The sequence below is a fragment of the Salmo salar genome, chromosome 08 (assembly GCF_965601325.2).
Source record: "Salmo salar chromosome 08, fSalSal1, whole genome shotgun sequence".
NCBI classification, from domain to species: domain Eukaryota; kingdom Metazoa; phylum Chordata; class Actinopteri; order Salmoniformes; family Salmonidae; genus Salmo; species Salmo salar.
The window spans coordinates 24,484,025-24,504,027 of NC_138298.1; the positions used below are offsets into that span (position 1 = coordinate 24,484,025).

Genomic DNA, 20,003 nt, shown 5'->3' on the forward strand with positions numbered 1-20,003 from the left:
TGTGGCATTATACGGAAGTTCTAACGAGCAACGCTTGACTGCCATGCCCAGTTGCCAATTGTATCCAGTTTTTGAGTAGATCCGCCAATCAGCTTAAAGGGGCGGGGAGTGTCATTCTCCATCATCTTTGTAAAGCCGATACATTTTACACTTGCGTGTACACGTTGAAAGGAGAGTAGACAGCAACCATGTCGTGTCCAGGGAATAAAGACACTAAAGGTAAGAAAAAAGTATATTTTTAAGTTATAAAATACTATATGTAGGTAGTGGTATTAGTAGTCTTGCAGTTGAATGTAATGTTGTGGTCACGAAAATCACATAAGACAAATATGAAAGAAGAACTCTCAGAAGACATTTCGGACCTTCCCTGGGAAAGGAAAGTAAACAAAATAATAATAAATCACTTGCTGAATGATGTCACGGATTTCACCATTTCCCCTCCATTTACCTCGCTTATCTTTAACTGTTCTAATACGTTTATAAGGTGTGTATGTACCGCATTATGTGTCTGTTTGTACTGTTGTTACAGTAGCCAAGCTTGTTCACTGTCAGATTAATCGCGTCCCGAGACTACGCAATAGCCTGGGGACTAGGTTACTGACAGATGAGCACAGACCAGATTTTATATCAGGTGTTAAATCAATGTTATCAGTGTACAGACTTGTTTCACAGGTCTGTGAAATCTTACTGTATTGTCTCATGTGGGATTTTCGTCTCTTCCAATTCACAGGAAGCTTGGAAAAAGACAGTAAAACATCACAGATGAGTGAGTATGTACGGGCGATATCAGGTTAGGTAGAACTAGGTGCTCAATGCTTGTAGAGACATATGCCGATGTACATTTAAAACCAACACAGAAAGACTGTTTGAGGTACTGTTATAACGAAACTACCTTATCTCATGAAATGTCCTTTTACGAGACTCAAAGTACACGCTAATTATGTAATGGTTAACACAAACCTGTACTTATTTCTCCGTTTGGGGTTTGCACAGAGCAGTCACCTGAATCAAAAGCAGTTATACCCTCCTCGTGTGCTCTCAATAATGATCCTTAACCCAAAGAACATAAGGAAATGGAACGGCAAAATTCTCTGACCTCAATTGGAAGAATTGTCCAAATCCTGCTTCACCCTACACCTGCAACAGCAGCACAAGTAAAGAGCATGTAAGATAGGAGAGTGTTGTCACCTTTTACTACAGTTCTTAACACCTGTAACCAGCCTATTGAAAACCACCAGGACTGGGTGCTTATTGAACAATGGCTGCTTGACCCTGGAGTTGAGAAGAAAGCTGTAAAACCACATTAGAGGGCTTCGATAAGTCATTAAATAAATATTTGTGCAAGATTATCATACCTGTTCAGATTGTACGTTCCTTTCTCTTTATCAGGTCCTAGTGAGAACCTTACAGAGACAGATGGGTATTTCTGCAGGTAACTATTAGTAATAATATTACTCATTACATTGTTATAAATGACTTGAATGTAATGAACACGTGGTTGAAATAAGATCAAGTATGTTGACAGTTGAAGTGAACAGATAGTTTAGTATAACAGATTTATTGTGGTAACAGATAAGAAATCAACACCCACATTGGCATAACAAGGTATTGGTATTTACAGGGGAGCATGTGTTTTTCTTTCAGCAGTTCTTTCTCTATGGACCCTGCGGAGGAGTATAAGATGGACCACAAGCGGCGAGGCCTGGCTCTCATCTTCAACCAGGAGCACTTCTTCTGGCATCTGAAGATGCCCCCCCGCAACGGGACCAATGCTGACCGCTACAACCTGGTCAAACGGTAGACATAGCATCAGATGTGACCGTGCTTCATAACTCCCTATAGACCGGTTCAGTCAACTGTAGTGCTGATGTAATTGTTTAAAATGTAATGCCTAACCATGTTTGACACTTGATTTTTCTGATTCAGATTTGAGGACTTGAACTTTGAAGTGCAGGCCTTTGATAATCTGAAGGTGGGGGACGTTCTGGATAAAATCAGTCAGGGTAAGCGGCACGTCGTCATTCGATACCACCTCAAATAATCCGCTTAACACAGATACTGTATCAGTCACAGTCAGTATTATACTTCAGAATAATAAATGATTCATGTCTGATACTCTATAGCGGCTGAGGCCAACCATGCTGATGCAGACTGCTTCGTGTGCGTCTTTCTGAGCCACGGAGAGAACGACCACGTCTATGCTTACGACGACAAGATCGCTATCCAGGACATCACTGCCCTGTTCAAAGGAGACAAGTGTAAGAGCCTGGTGGGCAAGCCCAAGATCTTCATACTACAGGTAAGCAGTCAGATGATGAGATGCCTTTGAATAGATCCGTTTACGATGGAAACCTTTGACATTCAGTACTGTTGACTCATAGACCTGTAGACCATATCTGATGTTTGGGGGCTGGTGAAGGCATATCTTCATCAGACACCATACTATTATTTGTAATTCTATTTGTAAACATTTGATCCACATAACCACAAATATATATATTTTTCTATATAACACCTCCATCATATTGACGCTTTGACTGTTTACGGTTTCTGATTTGATTGACACCGACAGGCGTGCCGTGGGGACAAGCATGACGATCCAGTGACCCCCATGGACGTGGTGGACAGCGTAGTGAAAACCAACGAGGTGGAGGTGGACGCTGGGGTGGTCTACACCCTCCCTGCTGGCGCTGACTTCATCATGTGTTACTCTGTGGCTGAAGGTGAGGAAGACATGGCACAGCTGATAGTCCATTACAGAAAACAAGAAGAAATACTGTAAACCTAGTGGTCGTAAATGAGGATCGATGCATAGATCAGTGATACATGGAGAATAAAGACAAATTCATTCTTTTAATTCCTTATCAACACTCAGTTACTATTTTGTACCCAACTCCTTACAGTGACTTGTATACAGTTATGCTGTTTAGACAATATCCTAAATAACTGTTTCCCTGTGTTAGTGTAATGGTGTTTGATCACTTGATTATCCTTTGCTTCTCACTTGGATTAATGGGATACAGATCTAACTTGGATCCCCGTTCCCGGTCTCCCTGTGCAGGCTACTATTCCCACCGCGAGACGATCAACGGCTCCTGGTACATCCAGGACCTGTGTGGGGCCATGCGGAAGTTCGGGGATTCCCTGGAGTTCACGGAGCTCCTGACCCTGGTCAACAGGAAGGTGTCCATGAGGAGTGTCAGGAATTGTAACGACAGGACCGCCATCGGGAAGAAACAGGTCCCCTGCTTCGCTTCCATGCTCACCAGGAAGCTCTACTTCCGACCCAAGAAGCAGTAAGGTTTCCATCCACCGGACAGCTGCTACGTCATTCCTGAATCCTGCTGTAGTTGTTTTGAATGTTTCTTGGGAGAAAGGTGGTCCTTGACTATATCTGGTGGTTATTTTTGTTAAACATTTGTCTACATTATTTCGATGTTTGTCTTGAGGACCATGAAATGCACAAATCAAGCTGTGCATATTCCCTTTATTCTAATCTTCTTTCCTATGAAACCAAATGGAGATCATGTCATTTGCTGACGGTTGTTGACGCTGTTTTATTTTAACATTCTGTGGTGGCAAACCTGACCTCAAACAAAGCATGTACTATGCTGGTGAAACCTGCTTGGCTGCTCGGCTTCAGGCTCTCCCTGTTGGTGTTGACTGAGGTCATGGAATGTACCTGCAGGGCAGGTAAAAGAGTGACATGAGAATGGTAATTGAGCATTAACATTTCAAATGACTTTATTCTCAGTCTGTTTGTGGATAGCTATTTGTTAAGAGGGGATTCTCAGTTAGTAAAGGATTTTGCATCACCAGTCCCTTTAGGCCTTTCTCGAGAGAATACTGCTAATTCTTAGCATTGAGGAGTGGTTCCCTGGGCTTGATTTGTTTACATCAAATATACAAAGAAATGTGCACATTGTTTCAAGGAAGCAGTGGCTCTGGGGTTAAATCCCTACCTTGCATCGAAAAGGTGTGGCTTTGATTGTTCTCTCTTGTGCAAGTTTTAGCAACTGTCGTTGTCCAACAGGAAGAAAAGTGCCGAGTGGGTTAAAGAGTGGGTGGCTCTGGGGTTGAATGCCTTCCTTGCAACCAAGAGGATGTGGATTCATACCACATCAATACTTTTGCCCTACTATTCGCTACCTCAGTCCCAGAGCCATGCGATACCTTTGGCAGTGTTGCACAAGTTGATTATGGTTCAAACCTCACTGTAGTGTGTCTACGTTTCCACAACTGTATATGTCAAACATGAAGAGATATGCCGCTGGCATGAAGGAGGCCGTGGCTCTGGGGTTAAATTCCTGCCTTGCAGCCAAGAGGAAGTGGGTTCAGTTCTCATCTCTTGTCCTTTAGTCTACTGCACATTTACGCAAATGTCAAAATATCCAAGATAAGTGTTAGTAGTGTGAAGGAGTCTGTGGCTCTCACCCAAATAGCACAGGGTTGTGGGTTTGAACCTACTGCATGACTCCAGCGTGTTTGGGTGGACAACAGGGCCTCTGCTGCAAAGCGAGTTAAGGCCACTAGAAGTGGTTGCCACATCAAGATGGCTGGAGAATGGTGGCATTGGTCCAAAGTATGCATTAAGCAGGGGGATGTTAATCCTGGGGTCCCTGAACAGTAACCAGCAGTGGTTATGGGAAAAATCCCTGGGGAAAAAGTAGACACTTAGTATCTCTTGAAATACAGGCATCTACTTTTTTCAGGGATTTTTCTCCATAACCACTGCTGGTTACAGGGATGTGAACCCCAGCTATTAACCCTCATCAGTCCTCCATCCACATCTGTGCCACCGATTGCTTCACACTTCAACACATATTCATATGATTGACATCGACATTGGGGAAACGTGAACTAAATCACAAGAGTAAAGGATTGAACCCACATGATCTTGGTTGCAGGGCTGAGATTTAACCCCAAATCCTTCACACTTGAAGTGCTTCTCTTTATATGTTAGACGTCGACAGTTACAGAAACTGTCAATCAAGCTGTATGGATTGAACCCACAACCTCCAACCTATAAGGCAGGGACCAAACCCCGTACCCACTGCCCCATCTGGTCCTCTGTAGTCGACAAGATGAAAAGACAGACAATGATGTGCCTCATAATATGTTGCCTCCCCACTTAGACCTCTGAGCTTGTTCTGTCAAAAAGGGAATTTGTGTTATTTCTGTTTGTACTTGGATGTGCTTAGCCTTTACAACTCAAATGTAGTTTTCCATGTTTTGAAAGCGGCAGGCTAAAACGTGAACAAACAACTCCAATATGGAAAGTACCTCAGGGAGTCAAGTGTCTAGTGTTTCAATAGACGTTAAAGTAAACACTGCAAGTTTGGTCACATGACCTACGGTACTACTACTGACTCAGGAAAACCAAAGTCATATACATTGTTTACTGCCACTATGGTAGTGCCTTTGTTTGGTAATTCAAATCAATGGCCTTTTAATTAACTATAAAAAAATAACAGCTTTTTACCATTGTTCTTTTTTATTGAGGGTATTTGACAACTGTTTCATCATAAGATCACTTTATTGGTCAATTACGCATCTCTAACCGCTTGGCTACCTGCCGCCCCAATATTGAACAACTTTAACAGTACCAATCTTTTTAAATAGCATTTTTTACACCACGTGACTACAGCCATATTCTTCAGCCAGAAAAGATGCACAAGTATTGCATTATATAGCTCAGATAAGACATCTCAGAATTCCAAACAACCAACCATCTCATGTTTCAAAAAATAAATCATTGTTAGTCACGTGGAGATATTTACTAAAGCAATGACAATGCACGAGGTATTACTCATTTGTATGTGAACCTGAGTGCTGGACACCAATTCATGTTTCTATTTGTGTATAAGAAAATGAGGACTATTTTAGTCTCCATGGGTGAATATAAGGAACCATTGCTTAGTAAGAGTAATGTACTTTTCTTGTTATATGGTCCACCAGGGAAATTTATCTCTGACCTTTTGGGAGATTGGGTTTGCACTAATAGAATTTGCACTAACAGAATTTGCACAGGTGTGTGGGGCTCCTATTGAATTAGAATCTCTCATTTATAAAATGAAAGTTGTGAAACTGTTGAAATATGTTTGGGGTTTTGATGATTGAAACAAAAAGGTCTGAATTGAGGTGCAATAAAATATCGAAATGTAATTTGTCTCAGTTCTCTTAATCTTTGTAAACATTCAGAATGGATCATATCGTCATATACACGTCATCACTATTCAGAACTTTGCTCTTCTATAGAAACTAAACTAGCTACTATATTGAATTACTGCAACGGCCAGGAATGCAGAGAAAAGTTGATTAGTATTCAGGAAGATGCTTTTTCATATGATATTTTTTACTATACTTCTATTAGCACATATGACTTCCAACATTGTAAACGGTGTAAACCAAAACTCAAATGATCTGCAGGGTTAGTAAGAAAAAGGCATCGTTATCAAAATAAAATGGGAAGAAATGCTGCTCAGTAGTCCTTCAGTTTGACGTGGTGTGTGTGTGTGTGTGTGTGTGGTGTTACTCTTCATGGCTGGCTCTGGATCTGTTCTACAGGGAGTTGAAGTTGGGTTGGATTCCTTAGACGTCTCAAATCTTCTTCCACCTAAAGATGACACACACACACACGATCAACAGAAGCCCCTTATAGACTGAATACATCAGTGGAAAGTCCAATAAGCAGTGAGCAGAAATTCTGCAGTGCCTTGTATAAGTAAGTATAGCAACATACCGAAGCCAACTCCTCTCTCAGCTCATTGTACTTCTGCACGTTGAAGCGCTCCTTCTTGGCACCCTTGTGGAAGTAATACAGGAACTGCCTGTCTTTGGCGTCTGGATAGACATAATCCTACAGAGCAAAAGAGCACAACAACCGTGATCCATCTGGTGCAGACCAACTTACGTATATCACTCCTGAGCATAGTTATCTGGGTTTAAATTCTAAATTTGAGATAACTGTGTAAATCATGCACTGATGTCATTAGGAGATATGATCAGAATACAGATGAACACAGGTATACAGGCACCTAGAAGCTTAACAGAGGAATGTATCAGCCTCCTTGTTGTGGCATGGATGTACACAGTTCGTACTGTACTTTTATAAGATAGAACTTACAAAATAACATGGACGCAGGACACAGGTGCTGTGGGACAAACTGGAAGGTTTACCGGTCAGACCATGTCGTGTCAACAAGACCTAGGTGGAGCTTCTTCTGTACAGTGCATGTTATACACATAGCAGCCACAGGAGGGTAGACATACGTGGAGATTTCTCTGTTACACTAAGTGCTTATCACCTGGATTTGGATTACATCTACCATTGATGTCAATGCAGAGGTTTGTAGAAGTTTGACCTGCACACAGTTATCGAAGGTTAGAATTCAACCCTGATAATTACTGTCTTCATACTGTACAGCGTATGGCAATGGAGGAGTAGGTCACATATGGGAACTTGACTACTCTAACAGCTCCAAGTTGTTGTAAGGAGACCAGGTGTGACTGAAATGAAAATGAAAGCCTCTTGTTCAAGTGCCCTGTAGTGGCAGTACTCTTTGTGTACACAAGGGGGAGACACGGTCTTGACTACTTGTATTGAGACAGTGCTGGACATGGGTCCTCCTGTCCTGCTTGGTGAGGACATAGCAGGGTTAGGGTCCTGTACTGTACGTGCTTGGTGAGGACATAGCAGGGTTAGGGTCCTGTACTGTACCTGCTTGGTGAGGACATAGCAGGGTTAGAGTCCTGTACTGTACCTGCTTGGTGAGGACATAGCAGGGTTAGAGTCCTGTACTGTACCTGCTTGGTGAGGACATCGCAGGGTTAGGGTCCTGTACTGTACCTGCTTGGTGAGGACATAGCAGGGTTAGAGTCCTGTACTGTACCTGCTTGGTGAGGACATAGCAGGGTTAGGGTCCTGTACTGTACCTGCTTGGTGAGGACATAGCAGGGTTAGGGTCCTGTACTGTACCTGCTTGGTGAGGACATAGCAGGGTTAGGGTCCTGTACTGTACCTGCTTGGTGAGGACATAGCAGGGTTAGGGTCCTGTACTGTACCTGCTTGGTGAGGACATAGCAGGGTTAGGGTCCTGTACTGTACCTGCTTGGTGAGGACATAGCAGGGTTAGGGTCCTGTACTGTACCTGCTTGGTGAGGACATAGCAGGGTTAGGGTCCTGTACTGTACCTGCTTGGTGAGGACATAGCAGGGTTAGGGTCCTGTACTGTACCTGCTTGGTGAGGACATAGCAGGGTTAGGGTCCTGTACTGTACCTGCTTGGTGAGGACATAGCAGGGTTAGGGTCCTGTACTGTACCTGCTTGGTGAGGACATAGCAGGGTTAGGGTCCTGTACTGTACCTGCTTGGTGAGGACATAGCAGGGTTAGGGTCCTGTACTGTACCTGCTTGGTGAGGACATAGCAGGGTTAGGGTCCTGTACTGTACCTGCTTGGTGAGGACATAGTAGGCGAAGACTCCGATGCTGGTGCAGTAGGTGAGGAAGTAGGTGACGGGCTCCATGACGTCCCAGGAGTACACCCACCAGGTGAGCCAGGCCAAGGCCCCGCCCTGCACAGACAGCAGGGCCACACCTGTCCACAGAGTCCTGGAGGAGTGGAACTCCGCACTGCGCGCTAGCTGTGCCTTCACCTGTACAGGGAACACACGGGTGACACGGGTTACTGGTGATAGCTAGTAACCTCATGCACATCTTTGAAGGCTTACCGCGACAGCTTTATGGTTGTCGACCAAAGGGATAGGTAGTAGGAGTCACACAGAGACGAGAGAGAAATAAAGAGAGGAGATACTGACAGAAGGACAGAGAAAGGAGAAGAGAGAAACGGAGTCAGAAGGAGACCCCTCCAGTACCTGTTCTAGAGGTGAGAGGTCCTGTTTGAGTCCATCCAGTCTCTCCAGCAGCTGTCTCTCCTTCAGCAGGTGGTGGTCAGGCAGGTGGAGGGCCGTGTGGAGCAGCTGCACCATGTGCTTCATGTCCTCCACGTCCACCACATGCTCACTGGACACACTGGACGCCTCTGGACACACAACATGGGTGGAATTCATTACAACAGTCACTCTTGGAACTCAGTATTACACTTTGGGAACATGCATCACTATTCCACCAATTCCACCCCAGACTGGAGGTTGGTAATGACGATGAGGAGGAGGATGAGGAGAAGGAGGATCATGCTGATACTCAAGTGACTAATGATGTTTCTTTTTAGAATTACTGATGAAGATCAATTGATATCTCATCATCATCCTCTGCGCGACTGCGGTCCTCTGCGCGACTGCGCAGATCAGTTGGTAGAGCATGTTGCTTGCTACGCCAGGGATAGTGGGTTCGATTCTCGGGACCACCCATACTTAAAATGTAAACATGCACGACTAAGTCGTTTCAGAATAAAAGCGGCTGCTAAAAAGCATTCATTATTATATCATCATCATCTCTTAAACTGTTTAAACTTCCTATGTTTTGGGAAAGAGTTGCTTTACCTCTTTCAGGGGAGTGGATGTTGTATACAGCATCATTGATGAGGAGCTGGAAGTCTTTGTCCAGGAGACTGTCTATAGAGGTGCTGTTAGCCACCCGCACTCCATCTGTAGGAGACAGGAGGATAACAGATGGATATAGTGTCTATAGAGGTGCTGTTAGCTACCCGCACTCCATCTGTAGGAGACAGGAGGATAACAGATGGATATAGTATCTACAGAGGTGCTGTTAGCTACCCGCACTCCATCTGTAGGAGACAGGAGGATAAGATGGATATAGTGTCTACAGAGGTGCTGTTAGCTACCCGCGCACCATCTGTAGGAGACAGGAGGATAATAGATGGATATAGTGTCTGTGTACACGACAGACAGTGGCCCATATTCAAAGTATCTAGGATCAGTTCTGCCCTGCCCATTAAATCATATTCATTATTATCTAAAAAGGTTGAACTGCTCCTAGATAGGCACTCCTACTCTAAAATGCTTTATGAATACGGGGAAATGTTTGCATTTGTGTGTGTGTATACAACATATTTGTGTGTGTGTGTACAACATATTTGTGTGTGTGTGTGTGTGTGTGTGTGTGTGTGTGTGTGTGTGTGGCCTACCCTTGGTGAGCACAGAGACAGAGGTGACTCCTGGGTCTTCTCTCTGCAGGTCGTGGATGAGGTCTCCTACAGTCATTAACATGGGCCTGAGGAAGAACAGACAGCTCTCCTGCCTGGAGGGCAGCGGCACGGCCAGCACCGGACGTCCATGTTTATACTGCAACACCACATCTAGACCGCAGACAGAGAAAAACACAGGGTTAAATGGGCAGTTAATGGCCTTGTGTTTAAAATACGGTGCAGCTCATTCTCACCGTTTGAAATAACTGAGCTCATTGCATGCAACAATATATGGATTGTCGCAGATCTCTGCGTTTATTAATAGTGATATTAACTGTCTACAAAATAATACAATTCTAAAGCCATTCATCATAGGCTGGCACTTTAGAATAAAGAACTACACTGTGTGTAAAGTCAAGGCAGCCAGAGTAATACATTAACTGTAGAAAGGTTCACTGTAATGCCAGTATCGTACCACTAGAGGGTGCTACAGTACTGCAGAAGACCACTTGGGGAGGACATCTCCACTGTGGCTGTCTGGGATGGATCTGAAATGAGAGAGAGCACATTACAGAATGGATTTATTTTAAACAGGGAGTCCCATTCAGACCAAGGTCTCTTTCAGAAGGAACCATTCGTACATGATTTACAAAATGCAAACTGTACATTTAAGAAACACAAATAACATTAAATCAGCAAATAGGTTTCCAATCAACATTTTGAACAGCCCGAGAGGCACCAGAACATTCTGTTACAAGGAACTCTGTAGATTTTTCCATACATGGGCGGCAAAGCAACTAAAAACAGAATGTCTTAGTGGCTTATCAGCTCAGTATCAACAGAAGTCCTCCCTTGGCAAACGATCATGCTGCCAAAGACAGAAAGACAAACATTTGAAGTTCTACATGATAAAAACGAGAGTCAACTTCTATTCTACGTAGCATCTTTGTTTTGCCAGGGCATGTCTTGATTAACATTTTAAATGTAGCCAGTCATTGCAAAAGTCATTTTACTGAGATACCGTGTGATCTAAACATTGAGATAATGACATATTTCCAGAATCTCATTTCCAAGAAACTTCATCATAGGCTGCGGTAATATAATTATCTTGCTACATGAACCCCAGATACAGCCTACAGCCGACAGATTTGTTTTGCTGACTACACCATGTCAAAGTTTCTGCTGATGCAACATGTCTCCATTTGTATTCAATACCTTCTTGGCCTGGATGGAAGATGGAAAACCATTCCGTGTTAATATTCACAATCATATCCCTCCCACAATCACTATCCAATTTCACTGAGGTAAATGGTAAAAGGCTGGCTCTCACCAATCTCCACATGACTTGAAGCCACAGAGACTTAGCCTGGCTAAACCAGACTGAATGCTGATGCTTGAATACCTGAAAATAGACAGAAAATGGTGCTGAAAGCCTCCAGGTTTCCATATCAACATCCCCACTACAGATTCATCCCCTTCTAAACCCATGCTGAGTAATACAATGATTTGGAGTATTAGGTTTAATGTTTGGGAATACATTGCTGGCTCTGCACCTGGAAGTAATGAAAGGAGCTGGTAAGATAAGAACGTAGAGTGATAGCTGTGAAAATGTGTGTGTGTGTGTGTATATATATCATATGTATGTGTGTGTGTGCACGCACCTGTGTGTGTAAAGAGATTTTGTGTAGTGCTACAATTATAGCAACACAACTCCCAATAAGTATTGTGAAGCCTTAGGCATGCATTCTGCCCCTATTAAACACATGTGGGTAAAGATGCATGGACGTGTTAAATGTGAGAAATTATTCAGGGTTTTAGGTCATAACTGTTGAATTAATGATGTGCTTGCTACAGAACATTACCCCCATCCACACCATTAAAATGGGAATGACTCCACCCGGTAAGAAGAGGACTCGGGGGGCCTAATGAACATGTAAACACTACTTTCTGGCCAGCAACACCAAGTCAGGCCCCTTGTATTGGAAGCCTGATCAGGCCCTACACCCAAACAAGGGCACTGCGTTCATCCACCACTGGCCTGCTGGCCCCCTACCTCTGAGGAAGCACAGTTCCCGCTCAGCCCAGTCAAAACTGTTCGCTGCTCTGGCACCCCAATGGTGGAACAAGCTCCCTCACGACGCCAGGACAGCGGAGTCAATCACCACCTTCCGGAGACACCTGAAACCCCACCTCTTTAAGGAATACCTAGGATAGGATAAAGTAATCCTTCTAACCCCCCCCCCTAAAAGATTTAGATGCACTATTGTAAAGTGGTTGTTCCACTGGATATCATAAGGTGAATGCACCATTTTGTAAGTCGCTCTGGATAAGAGCGTCTGCTAAATGACTTAAATGTAAATGTAAAATGTTATAAAGCGCGTGGCTGCAGTGAGTTTCATTAAAGTGATCAAATGCCAAAAGACTATTCAAAATGTAAAAAAACATTCCTTTCTGATGGCATTAGAAGCCTAACGTGTGACATTGTGACTTTAAAGTGATCAAATGTCAATATCTACTCAACTAAATGTAGACTACTTTCTGACCCCACGTAAAGGTCAGTATTAGGAGCTTAAGAGTGAACAAAATATAAAATCCTTCTCCTGTGGAATAACAGTTTAATAGAAAAGGAATCTGGGTGGTTGAATGAATCGGTGAGTCTCTGTCCCAGCGGCAGTGACATCCAGGGACCTGACAGAGTGGGTGTGCGTGCGTGTCTGACAGCCACTCCTCTTCGACCCTCCAGTCTGTAGCCTGGGCTGTCAGCCAATCAATATCAAGTTAAAGAAGCGGAGTGCTGGGGCCATCCGTACACTGCTATAGCTACAGGTCAAAGACACCGCACAAAGGACAGGGGATACGGTCAGAGGAATGGGAGCAGTGGTGACCCATCATTAGAGCCCCACCTGTTTTGAGACCCACATTTTTAGCAAAAACAATGTTTCTTTTTTGGGGGGGGGGCTTGCCATTAATACATGTTCCATATCAGTTTGCAAACAATGTAAAAATTCTACACATTCTGCCATAGGTGGAAGCAAATGCTTGCCGTTTTTAATATGACAACTGATGATCAAATGGGCTCCACCCCGGTCGGTAATTCCACTATGCTTACTACAAGTTTAGATAGCTGGCCACTAGACTAATTTACCAATCTTTAAAAAATAATTTAAAAAATACAGCTGATATGGGCTAATTGAGTGACAGCTGATGCACATCCAAATTTCGAAATGCACCTTGTGTATTCTATTATTCTAACTCGCAACAGTAAGTTGGAGACCCCGACTGAGTTCCAAAATGTAAAAAGGTAGATATAAAATGGGCCACCAGTTGCCCATCCCTATCCCTGGCCTGTGCTATAAACCCCTAAACCTAGTTCCACACTGAAAATATGCAAAAACGGTTTGATAAAGACAAAGAGCATATTTTCTTCAGAATCATTATTTTATATAACCCTTATTTTACCAGGTAAGTTGAGTGAGAACACATTCTCATTTACAGTAACGACCTGGGGAATAGTTACAGGGAAGAGGAAGGGAGATGAATGAGCCAATTGGAAGCTGGGGATTGTTAGGTGACCGTGAAGGTATGAGGTCCAGATTGGGATTTATCCACGACACCAGGGTTAACACCCCATCTCATACGATAAGTACCATGGGATCTTTAGTGACCACAGAGACCTGTTTAACGTCCCATTCCTAAAAAACTGCACCCTACACCGGGTAAGCGTATACCTACTCGCCAAACAGATGTCGTGGCCATAACTCATCACCATGCAGTGTTCAATGTGGAATTGTTCATCCATTCTGAACATCCCAAAGAACCAGGCAGAATAAACTCAAATCAAACATCTGTATATGGAAAAGATAGATTTCAATTGACCAAATTGAGCACGGTTTTAAATGATCACTGAGAATAACTGTACCAATTTTGCAATAACTTGCAATTCAGCAATTAGGACTTGTTATCTGTAATGGTTATGATAAATTGGGCACTATTGTGATCTGTTGGAACATATGTAAATGCGCACATAATTTATTCCAGTGTGTTCTAAAAATACTCAAACGGTCAGATTGTGCATTCAGTCAAGCACTAGTGGCCACAACCGCAATTCAGGGGGAAAATATTCCCTCCCTTTTATCGTTCTCATTAGTGAAATGCTTTTTGTGGTGACGGGGACTGGAGAGGCATTTGAGCACTGTGACGTTTGTTTGTGTGTTAGTGTGTGCGCGCGTGTGTGACTCTGGTGTGTGTGTGTGTGCGCGCGCGCGCATTTGTTTGTCTACGTTTGTGTGTATGCATGTGTGCGTTTGTCTGTTGTGTGTGTGTGTGTGTGTGTGTGTGTTTTATACATATGAAAAGTGCACGGCTAAGAAGCCAAACGTCAAACTCGGAGGCCGAGGTAGTTTATCTCTGGGGTGAAGATTGCGCCGTGCATAGGGAGTCGTAGTTAGAGCGCTGACGACAGCTAATTCAATACCGGGAAATCTGTAAGCGGTCAGGTTCAATGCCATGTTGTACCGTTCTCATCATACAAAACATAAAATGGGAGATGACTCATGGTCAAACAGGAACACACTCAGAGCTATAGTATGAATACCGTATTCCCTTCATATATCAATGGGGTGACAGAACGTATTGGCCTTCATTATGAGCTATAGAATGAATAATCCTGCACGTTTCCTACCTCCCAGCCAAGCTCCTGGGGGTTTAGATGAGCCACTCATGTAGCCCTCAGCGAGACACGGGCCGAGTCAAGTGCAATTCAAACAAGAGGGACGACTCCATCAGCATCACCAGCGGCGTTCAATTAGACGTGCACTCTTCCCCACATCTCGCCCCCCCCTCTCCCCTCATCCAATCAACATGCACGGTGTTGAGGTAACTGCTGCCGCCACAACGCCTTGGCCCTTCGGTGACATTCACACATTTTGTGACTCCTTCAAGGAACAAAGGCTAGTAGCTACAGCTGATATTTCTCAACTTCTGTTCCTTCATCTCTCATTTCTTATCTCCAAATGTTATTTTCCTTATCTCAAAACAATAGACTGCATGATGGAACAGATTCCACCCCAGAGGAACTATATTCATTTTGAGTGGTTTGTTCTCAGAGCCAGACACAGAACAGTGGCATCATGATAAACTGTCCTTTCCTCCTCCACTTGTATACGGTTACCAGGAGTTCAAAGTGATATGCTCCGTTTCCCCACTATCAGTTTGGAGTCCAGGACAGAAATAAAGTGTGTTTTCAGAGGGTCAGTACAGCAGCAGCTTGGTGATAAACTGTCCTGTCCTCCTTAGTAAGGTGGAGCAGCTATAGCCAGTAGTGTTCATCAGGGGACATCATGGTGATTGATTGGTGACAGTCACAGGCTGGCTGGTTAATTTCTCTAGTGGCCGGCCACCTAGAGCCCAGCACCTAGGCAGGCAGGCAGGCAGGCAAACAGGCTGGCTGGCTGGCAAACATGCAGGCAGGCAGGCAAACATGCAGGCAAACATGCAGGCAAACATGCAGGCAAACATGCAGGCAGGCGGGCAAACATGCAGGCAGGCGGGCAAACAGACAGGCCCAGACCCAGTTATTATGGCTCCTGTCACAGGCTGAGCTATGGCCCCTCGTGGGGGCCCTGTTTCAGTACCCACCACCCACTGTACCACGACCCAGGGTTCCAACACCATCTCATGCTGAATGGTCCCTATGCCAGTTTTCCCCAATAGGCACTCCTGTAGATCTGAACGTCTCTGATGGGTACAAGCAACATACCAACCTATCAGAAGGAATGGTTGAGCAATTGCATTTGGCTTAAACCTATCAAATCCTTTCCGATCTACAAGAGTGTCTAAGGACTAGGGGCTTGGTGTTTGAGTTGGAATTCAGCACCAACAGACCAATAGCGTGGCCAGTCTGGGTCCACCTCACACCCACCCAGCTCTGACAAATCCTCTCTCATTTAAAAGAGTGTCTAGGTGGTACAGTACGACGGGCTATGGGGCGATCTGTAATGGAATTTAGCACCAACCAATGGCGTGGCCAGTCTGGGTCCACCCAGCCCTGACTGACTGACCAGAAGAGGAGGAGTTATCCTTTTGGGTGCAGCTGGACACGGCCCGGGAAACAAAGATTATCTGGCAGCAGGTAGCCTAGCGGTTAGAGCGTTGGGCCAGTAACCAAAAGGATGCTAGTTCTGGTGCTGAACCCATTTAGATGTCTGGTCGATAGGCTGTTGGTCGAACAAGATTTCTTTAGTAGAGGAGTAACACACACAAAAAAAAATATGATTGGCGCCTGTCTGAGTGGACTGATCCATTGTGGAGGCCGTGGGGAAGGCAGTCCATCACTAAGACGTGCTACTGAAATTGTATATGGTTATATTAAGAACAATTGTGCAACACAAATAAAAATAATATAATTTCATAACAAATGCGTTTTCTCCCCCGTTAGACAGGGGTTGCTGTTCACGGTTCATAGTGCGCGGTTTAATTGCCGCCTTTTCCTAGACCATGTTGCTATGTGCATAATAGAAAAGTTAGTCTCAAATTGTGAGCACAAATGTGTTTACATCCCTGTTAGTGAGCATTTCTCCTTTGCCAAGATAATCCATCCACCTGACAGGTGTGGCATATCAAGAAGCTGATTAAACTGCACCTTATGCTGGGGATAATAAATGTGCAGTTGTGTCTCACAACACAATGCCACAGATGTCTCAAGTTGAAGTTCAGTACAGCAGCAATTGGCATGCTGATTGCAGGAATGTCTACCAGAGTTATTGCCAGAGAATTTAATGCTAATTTCTCTACCATAAGCCACCTCCAATGTCATTTTAGAGAATTTGGCAGTACGTCCAACCGGCCTCACAACCGCAGACTACGTGTTATTTTTTTTATTTTTTTTATTGTATTTTTTTTAAACCTTTAATTAACTAGGTAAGCCAGTTAAGAAAAAAAAAAAATCTTATTTACAATGACAGCCTACCCCTGCCAAACCCGGACAATGCTGGGCCAATTCTGCGCCGCCCGATGGGACTCCCAATCACAGCCGGATGTGATTCAGCCTGGATTTGAACCAGGGACTGTAGTGACGCCTCTTGTACGGAGATGCAGTGCCTTACACCGCTGTGCCACTCGGGAGCCTCATGTGTAAGGCGTCGTGTGGGCGAGCGGTTTGCTGATGTCAATGTTGTGAATAGAGTGCCCCATGGTGGCGATGGGGTTATGGTATGGGCAGGGATAAGCAATTTGAACGCAGAGATAAGGCCCATTGTCATCCCATTTATCCGCTGCCATCGCCTCATGTTTCAGCAGGATAAAACACGGTCCGCAAGGATCTGTACACAAATCTTGAAAGCTGAAAATGTCCCAGTTCTTCCATGGGCTGCATACTCACCAGACATGTCACCCATTAAGCATGTTTGGGATGGTCTGGATCGACAGCGTGTTTCAGTTCCCACCAATATCAAGTAGAGGTCGACCGATTAATCGGCATGGCCGATTAATTAGGGCCGATTTCAAGTTCATAACAATTGCTAATCGCCATTTTTGGACGCCGATTATGGCCGATTACATTGCATTCCACAAGGAAACTGCGTGGCAGGCTGACCACCTGTTACGCGAGTGCAGTAAGGAGCCAAGGTAAGTTGCTAGCTTATCTTATAAAAAACAATCAATCTTCACATAACCACTAGTTAACTACACATAGTTGATGATATTACTAGGTTAACTAGCTTGTCCTGCGTTGCATATAATCAATGCGGCGCCTGTTAATTTAACATCGAATCACAGCCAACTTCGCCAAACGGGTGATGATTTAACAAAAGCACATTCGCGAAAAAAGCACAATCGTTGCACGACTGTACCTAACCATAAACATCAATGCCTTTCTTAAAATCAATACACAGAAGTATATTTTTTTAAACCTGCATATTTAGTTAAAATAAATTCATGTTAGCAGGCAATATTAACTAGGGAAATTGTGTCACATCTCTAGCGTTCATTGCACGCAGAGTCAGGGTATATGCAACAGTTCTGGCTGCCTGGCTAGTTGTGAACTAATTTGCCAGAATTGTACATAATATTGAAGCTTTTGCAATGTAACAGCAATATTTAGACTTAGGGTTGCCACCCGTTTGATAAAATACGGAACGGTTCCGTATTTCACTGAAAGAATAAACATTTTGTTTTCGAAATGATAGTTTCCGGATTTGACCATATTAAATGACCAAAGACTCGTATTTCTGTGTTTATTATATTATAATTAAGTCTATGATTTGATAGAGCAGTCTGACTGAGCGGTGGTAGGCAGCAGCAGGCTCGTAAGCATTCATTCAAACAGCACTTTACTGCGTTTGCCAGCAGCTCTTAGCAATGCTTGGAATCACAGCGCTGTTCATGACTTCAAGCTTATCAACTCCTGAGATTAGGCTGCCAATACTAGTGCCTATTAGAACATCCAATAGAGAAAGGTATATGAAATACAAACGGTACAGAGAGAAATAGTCGACGCGTCATAATTCCTGTAATAACTGCAACCTAATATTTCTTTACTGGGAATATTGAAGAACTGAGAATATTGAACCACCAGCTTTCATATGTTCTAAGCAAGTAACTTAAACGTTAGCTTTTTACATGGCGCATATTGCACTTTTACAAAAAACATTTCAATTTCATTACACTGTACAGGTTAGACATTTGCATGTGTGAAACAGGACAAATACAAGCACCCCCTATTTGACCTTCTGAATGGTTCCCGTGTAATAAACAGTTCTAGGGGCCAGGGATGAAAAACAGAGGGATGGAGAAACCAAATTACCGGCTGCTGTCATGAGCTCAGGCTGCACTGTACCATGAAAATGATTTGCGTCGAGGCATTTATCTTCTCTCTTTCCTTTCGACAACGTTCTCTTAGAGAGGAAAAGAGGGAGGGTGAGCGAAAGAGAGTGGGAGAGAGAGAGAGGGGGGAGGGAGCAGAAATATGGAGAGAGAAGGAGAGTGAGCAACGATTGGAAAGACAGCTGTGAGAACATAAAGAGAGAGACAGAGAGACACAGACAGAGAGAGAGAGAGAGAGCAGAGAGACAGAGAGTGTGATCAGAAAGACAAACATAAGGAAAAAGGGAAAGACAGCATGCAGAGAGAGGGTGGTGAGAGAGGCGGATGTAACGGTCAAGCAGGTTGGATGAGTATAGGACGTCCTCCCCATGACAGCTCTCCAAACCGCTGTTCTGCACGCTTCAGGGGACATGGTGATAAAGCAAACATGATAGAGAGCTGGAACTTGAAGAGTTTTTATTCCTCTACGTACTGCAACAGACATATTACATATTGGTCTGAATTCAGTTTTGATACTGTTTGGAGCAGTTCATTGTTTTGAATTGAGTCTTTATAGGGAGGTTACTGTTAAGACAACAGACTGCAGTAGCTAAGGGTCAGCTGCTGTATTCAAGTCCTAGTTGAAATGCAGAGTAGATTAACAATATATTAAGTGTGTGTCAGGAATAGAAGTGGGTAAGTGGGTAGTAGATAACTGGCAGGTAGCTAGGCCTAGATAAGTGGGTTTCATAACAACTCACCCTTTCTTACCAAAACCACACAAACATATTCATCAGCAATCGCTAGCAGGCTACCACCCGGGTACTCAACCCTGCACCTTAGAGGCTACTGCCCAGTATACAGAGACATGGAATCACTGGCCACTTTAATAATGTTTACATACTGCGTTACTCATCTCATATGTATATACAGTATTCTATTCTACTGTATTTAGTCAATGCCACTCCGACATTGCTCATCCTGATATTTAAATATTTCTTAATTCCATACTTTTACATTTGTGTATTTTTAGATACTACTGTGCTGTTGGAACGAGGAACACAAGCATTTCGCTACATCCGTAATAACATCTGCTAA

At 43.8% G+C, this 20,003-nt stretch overlaps 2 protein-coding genes across 6 annotated transcripts in view; one reads left to right on the forward strand and one right to left on the reverse strand.

Moving 5' to 3' along the window:
* LOC106610306 (caspase-6) lies at positions 1-6,165 on the forward strand. 4 transcript variants are annotated; one of them, XM_045722853.2, is made up of 8 exons: positions 1-219; positions 731-766; positions 1,390-1,432; positions 1,645-1,797; positions 1,927-2,003; positions 2,124-2,299; positions 2,573-2,723; positions 3,024-6,165. In XM_045722853.2, the coding sequence occupies exons 1-8, from the start codon at positions 189-191 to the stop codon at positions 3,164-3,166; spliced, it is 810 nt and encodes a 269-aa protein (XP_045578809.2). In that variant the 5' UTR covers positions 1-188; the 3' UTR covers positions 3,167-6,165. The 4 variants fall into 4 exon arrangements, with proteins under 4 accessions (XP_045578809.2, XP_014065063.3, XP_014065064.3 ...); XM_014209588.3 differs by having other exon boundaries at positions 3,062-6,165; XM_014209589.3 differs by having other exon boundaries at positions 1,648-1,797; positions 3,062-6,165.
* LOC106610305 (calcium uniporter protein, mitochondrial) overlaps positions 5,518-20,003 on the reverse strand; it is a 26,795-nt gene continuing 12,309 nt past the window's right edge. Inside the window, exons 2-9 of one of the 2 annotated variants that reach the window (XM_014209585.3) lie at positions 11,437-11,508; positions 10,582-10,654; positions 10,107-10,277; positions 9,502-9,606; positions 8,875-9,041; positions 8,452-8,655; positions 6,743-6,859; positions 5,518-6,616 (exon numbers count right to left, since the gene is read on the reverse strand). In XM_014209585.3, coding sequence (XP_014065060.2) covers positions 6,539-6,616; positions 6,743-6,859; positions 8,452-8,655; positions 8,875-9,041; positions 9,502-9,606; positions 10,107-10,277; positions 10,582-10,654; positions 11,437-11,508 — 987 coding nt within the window. In that variant the 3' untranslated portion in view covers positions 5,518-6,538. The remainder of the gene's footprint in view (positions 6,617-6,742; positions 6,860-8,451; positions 8,656-8,874; positions 9,042-9,501; positions 9,607-10,106; positions 10,278-10,581; positions 10,655-11,436; positions 11,509-20,003) is intronic. The other variant, XM_014209586.3, reaches the window with a different exon arrangement.

What these genes read in the sequence shown, in the direction of transcription:
- LOC106610306 (XM_014209588.3), top strand. Translation starts at nt 189, where the DNA reads ATGTCGTGTCCAGGGAATAAAGACACTAAAG. An exon ending in CGCTACAACCTGGTCAAACG is followed by an intron (nt 1,798 to 1,926) that starts GTAGACATAGCA and finishes TTTCTGATTCAG; the next exon opens with ATTTGAGGACTTGAACTTTG. An exon ending in GTGTTACTCTGTGGCTGAAG is followed by an intron (nt 2,724 to 3,061) that starts GTGAGGAAGACA and finishes CTCCCTGTGCAG; the next exon opens with GCTACTATTCCCACCGCGAG.